Below are 5536 nucleotides of genomic sequence, written 5' to 3'. Positions count from 1 at the left end.
TGGGATAAAGAACAATATTCGATTACTGATGTTGAGCACTCGAGTGTAGCACGGGGTGGACCAGCACAAGATGAGTAAGGCACGACAAAGGCAGATATACACCTCAATACACATCAGATGCACAAGGTGTGGGTAAATTGTGAGTGGGGCAATTGTGAGAGGGGGGGGGGGGGGCAACTCTAGGATCAAGGTATTTATGTGGGGTATTGTAGCGTGGGAAATACAAGCTTAGCCACATAAGTAGTCGTCCACATCAGAGCATCATGGAATGACCTTTCAAAATCTAAATACATCATATTATTTAAGGTAAGATATGGCCCCCATATATATATATATATATATATATATATATATATATATATAATCAAGTTAGCCTACAATACAAGGCGACGTGAGTTGCTCAGAAGGTTTTCTTGATGCAAATTAGCTTCCGTCGCAATCTTATTATTTCTCTTCAATTGAAGTCCATGGCAAGATAATCTGCCGTCCTGTGTAACGTAGTATCTACGGAGAATGGTGTAAGCCAGCTTAGCGTTGATTGCATGCAGGTGAACGATTGTATCATATAATTAAGCCAGCATCAATTTTGATTGCATGAAGCAGAATTATTAGTGTGTAAATTTTGGGTAAATTTCTGCAAATCGGAACGAAGTAGTTCTTGTCAGGTTGGTGGGTTGTTTAATTGCTTTGAAAGTAAATCTCGCGTAGAAGAAATCAAGCGTTTTTCTTGATTAAAAGAAACACCTACGCCTTACCAACTCCTCCTCCTCCGCCTCCTCGACCTCTTCGTCTGCTATGCTTGAGCTCAGGTATGCAATTGCATGTGCACCATGAGTGTTGCTTAATCTTATATTTATATCTAGACTCATTAATCGGTTCACCTGATTAATTTCCTTGGTTTAATATAACGCACATATATCAACCTGCAAACAGATAGCAGAGCCTCATGCATTATATCATAGCATCATATAGTTTGATCGTTATACCATAGCATGATATAGTCTGATTGTCTCGCTCCCAAGGGTCATATACACACACCACAAATTTCATGGCATCATTCTTCTATGTATCATATGCCAGACTGACCAGGATGCGTTTTACATATACTCATAGCATCCACGCATGCTATACTTGACTTATTTGGTCCATATCATAGCACATGACCATAGCACTATACTGTTCTAATACATAAATCATAGCATCATACATGAGCATACCATAGCACTGGTGTCTGGTGCACTTCATAGCACTGGCTATTATAGGTCAAATTGGCTTAATAAATATAAATCTGAACATCAGAGCACTGGTTTATGATGTGTTTGGCTTGTGAGATTGTGTAGCCAGGACCATATAATTACAGCACCAGAAGATGGGTTTACAAAACGTTGGACAGCCCAAGATGGAGGATACAAGAAAATAATTCTAGTGGAAATCCGACTCGATTGCAGTTATCAATAGACCTCTGAATAAAATCATTCAGAACTCCGAAGACGTTTCTTCAGAAGGCCAAAAAAAAGTGGAGCTTTAGATGGTGTAAGCCAAGGAGAGAACATCCGAAACATCTCTCCTATGAGCTCCCAAGAGGATACATTCATAAGCAGAACTTCTAGTGCAAGCCTGCAGCACGTCCAAGGCCCTCCATTGGGTGTTGCAGGTCCAGTGCTACTTCCCAGCATTAATCACAGCATGATGAGTGATGGTATTACAGGTCCAGTGCTACTTCCCAGCATTGATCACAGCATGACGAGTGACGGTAAATAAAATTTCCAAAGTGTATTCTTATTGTAATGTTCTAATTTTGGCAATAATTTCAAGGTTATCTTACTATTCTAGTGATGGAAGCAAGAAAGCAAGCAACCATGGCACTGGAACTGGGATCATGCAAGGATAATCACAACCACATGCCAATTCAAGATCACAACGTATCTAGACCTTTACCCATATCCCTAAAGGTTTGTGTTAGCACCTATAGAAACCTAACCTCAAAGAGCTTCTCTCTTGTCTCTAGAGGCTGCAACATAAGCTCAACATAGAGATTTAACTTATCAAGTCTTTGCAGTTTGTCGATGTCACATACAAAGTTTCGATAAAAAAGAGTTCTTTAAGCTTGAGAAGTCCAACTTTATCTAAAAGGATGGCAGAAGAGAAAGGGATTCTCCACGGTGTCACAGGTTATGTGTCACCCAGAGAAATGTTAGCGTTGATGGGGCCATCGGGTAGTGGAAAAACAACCCTTCTCAACCTATTGAGTGGACGACTAAATGCAAATCAGGGAGGCACCATCACCTATAATGACCTGCCATACTCCAAGGCATTAAAACGAAGGTGCGTAGGTGGAGTCTTTCCTACATCAAATGAATTTTCCATGTGATGGGCGCCTAACATGCCACATGGTGGGACCTCTCATGTGGCATGAACTCCCACATGGCGGCCACTAGCGACTTGGCGCTATGTGACATGACATGTGTCACCACCTCAGATAGTTAATCTTACATTCAAGCTACTATAATTGAATCTTTCTTTTTGAGTCAGGATGGGATTTGTTATGCAAGATGACACCCTTCATCCACATTTGACTGTAAAAGAGACGTTGATGTATGCGGCTTTACTTAGGCTACCAAAAATTATGTCTAAGAAAGAGAAAAAACAGCGTGCAATGGAGGTGATCTATCAGCTTGGCCTTGAGAGGTATGTGCTAGGCCTTGACATGATCTTTCAGGGTATACACTGACAAAACCGGTATGTGATTCCCTGATTCTTCGCCTTTGCAGGTGTCAAGACACAACGATTGGTGGCCCTTTTCTACGTGGCATATCCGGAGGTGAAAGAAAGAGAGTCTCTGTGGGCCATGAGATTTTGATTGATCCCTCACTCTTATTTCTAGACGAACCCACCTCTGGATTGGACTCGACAACAGCTCTACGGATAGTCCAAATGTTGCATGAGCTAGCTGAGGTTGGTCACAAACTTATACGAGCTACAACTTTGGCTACGGTTTCCTCACATGCTAGTGTATTGTTGTTATGTAGGCTGGAAAAACTGTGGTCACAACTATCCATCAACCCTCAAGCAGATTATTTCACATGTTTGACAAGCTGATATTGCTCTCAGAAGGCCAAGTGATCTATTTTGGAAAGGCAGGAGTGGCCATGGATCACTTCTCTTCTATAGGATTCTCTCCTCTTATAGCTATGAATCCTGCCGATTTTTTGCTAGACCTGGCAAGTGGCAATCTTGCTGACATGTCCATACCAGTAGAGTTGCATCAAAAATTTTCTAGTGCATGTGAAGACGGAAATGTTTGCTTGACACTACCGTCCAAAGAAATACGGCAGGTAAAATACAATTATGATTGCATAGTAGGTTTCTCAAGAATGCCATTTGTTTCTCTTAGTGCAACATATGTGTGGTGAGGCCATTATATGTGATGGACCAATGATGCTTCTTGTGGCAGGTCCTTTCTGATTCTTTTGAGATTACTTTACAACCCATTGAGAGGAGTAAACTGCTTGAGCTGAGCATTTCGACCGAGCTTAAGAAAGGGATATCCACGAAGCGAGAATGGAGCTCTTCATGGTGGCTACAGTTCAAAGTCCTGTTTATTAGAGGCGTAAAAGAAAGGCGCCATGAATACTTGAGTTGGTTACGGATATTGCAAGTCATAGCTAGCTCGCTCATCGCGGGCAGCTTGTGGTGGCACTCAGACCTTTACACAGAAAAAGAAGTAGCAGATCAGGTAGGTTGATCACTGTGTTTCCAACCTTTTTTTTTTCTGGTAGAGCTGATCCTGCTAAAATCAGTCAATGAGGCTGATCCTCTCCAAGGTCAAAGAGAGAGAGGCCATGGATCGCCCGTAGGCGACGAAGGACCTTGGTGTCCATTGGCTGAGGCGAGTGGTGTCTGGACTCGAGACCCCGCGCTCAAGAGTTCAAATACTTACCAACTCGCCTACGAAGCCGCAGACTGTATTTCCAACTTGTCCAAATACACTAAGATCTTGTGCAGGTCTCATGAATTGATCTAGCACATCCTGGAAAAAATGCAGGTAGGACTATTATTCTTTATGACAACATTCTGGAGCTTCTTTCCACTTTTTACAGCACTCTTCACTTTCCCCCGAGAGAGAGCGATCTTAGCAAAGGAAAGGGCTTCTGATATGTACAGGCTTAGTGCTTACTTCATGGCCCGCACCCTCAGTGATGTTCTGTTGGATCTTTGCCTACCAGTTGTATTTCTTCTGATAGTCTACTTCATGGCACACTTGCAACGGACCCCATCGGCGTTCTTCCTCACATTGCTCACCATCTTTCTCAGTACCATCACTGCACAGGTAAAATACAAAGTGTTTTTTTAAAGAGAAATTCCTACCCTACAGTGCTCCAATTCTCTGGATTTTTTCAGGGTCTAGGGGTTGCTATTGGGGCAGCAATGATGGACGTACAGAAAGCAACTACGTTGGCTTCAGTGATACTACTCACTTTTATGCTAGCAGGAGGGTATTTTGTAGAGGTAGCATATTTGCAAATTAGCTCGCATGCAGTAGTTGATCTACCTTGATTTTCCCATCATTATAACAAAGCATTGAAACATGGGTTGTGTTGCAGCACCTTCCATCATTCATAGCCTGGCTAAAGTACATCTCTTTCAACTATTACACCTTCAAACTCCTTGTCAAAGTTCAGTACAACAAAGGACAGCAGTACAATTGCAACACACTTACTGGTTGTCAGAGCATAGCTCTTTCCCCAGCTATTCATAACATACCTTTAGGTGGTGGTGTTAAGGAAGCTTCAACTTTGCTTGCTATGGTTGTGGGATACCACCTTTTTGCATACATTGCTCTTCGCCGCATGAGGCTTGGTGTCTGAGTCAGAGGATGCTTTTCCTTGCAGCATGGCAGGCTTAGTGTCTCGCCCATACTTTCGACTTCGAGTACTACAGAATGCCTTATTTCTTTTTGAGGCATGTCTTGCAAGACTTATCATACTTCAAATGTGTGCAAACCATGCATGCTGTTTTTGCTCCCCAACATGATACTTCAAATCTGTGCAAATCATGCATGCTGTTTTTGCTTCCCAACATGACAAGGTCAACCCCCTACGCTGGTGCCATAATGTTTAGTGGTGCAGCCACCAACATATAGAAGATAGGGCTTTCTAATAATCAATACTGAAGACTTTCATGTTGGATCTAGCAGATTACATTCGTAAGTACAGTAAGCTACAAGTTTTACTTAAAGGGTTTTGTTTTTGGCAATTCTACAATGTCCTCTTCCTCTTAGCACGAAAATACAAAATCAATATACACTTCCAGAAGGGGTAAAATATATATATCTTGATAATAACTCCAACTAATTTTCATGCAGCTAGGGTTTGATGTCTACATATGATTATCAAGCTTCTCATGCAATCAAACCATTTTTAGTTCCCATCACTACCTTAGCTACTAGGCATGCAAAAATTCTTTTCAATGCATCCAATCATTCTTAAAAAGTTGGCCAATCTATGCTAACAACACCTAGTTCACATGAAGTATT

At 41.8% G+C, this 5536-nt stretch overlaps 1 protein-coding gene across 3 annotated transcripts; it reads left to right on the top strand.

Annotated features, from left to right (window-relative positions):
- Positions 1–224: 224 nt before the first annotated feature.
- On the top strand, positions 225–5238 carry LOC147634522 (ABC transporter G family member 22-like). Of its 3 annotated transcripts, none has more exons than XM_086803603.1 (11): positions 225–809; positions 1341–1654; positions 1834–1952; positions 2060–2325; positions 2533–2688; positions 2772–2955; positions 3030–3335; positions 3455–3740; positions 4050–4330; positions 4402–4509; positions 4605–5238. In XM_086803603.1, the coding sequence occupies exons 2-11, from the start codon at positions 1570–1572 to the stop codon at positions 4866–4868; spliced, it is 2055 nt and encodes a 684-aa protein (XP_086659729.1). In that variant the 5' UTR covers positions 225–809; positions 1341–1569; the 3' UTR covers positions 4869–5238. The 3 variants fall into 3 exon arrangements, with proteins under 3 accessions (XP_086659729.1, XP_086659727.1, XP_086659728.1); XM_086803601.1 differs by having other exon boundaries at positions 1341–1753; XM_086803602.1 differs by having other exon boundaries at positions 389–548; positions 1341–1753.
- The last annotated feature ends 298 nt before the right edge of the window (positions 5239–5536 follow it).

This window comes from Cibotium barometz, chromosome 10, assembly GCF_041138505.1.
Source record: "Cibotium barometz isolate CiBa-2024 chromosome 10, ASM4113850v1, whole genome shotgun sequence".
NCBI lineage: Eukaryota > Viridiplantae > Streptophyta > Polypodiopsida > Cyatheales > Cibotiaceae > Cibotium > Cibotium barometz.
The sequence above is the reverse complement of the archived record's forward strand: the minus strand, read 5'-3'. Positions and strand labels throughout refer to the sequence as shown.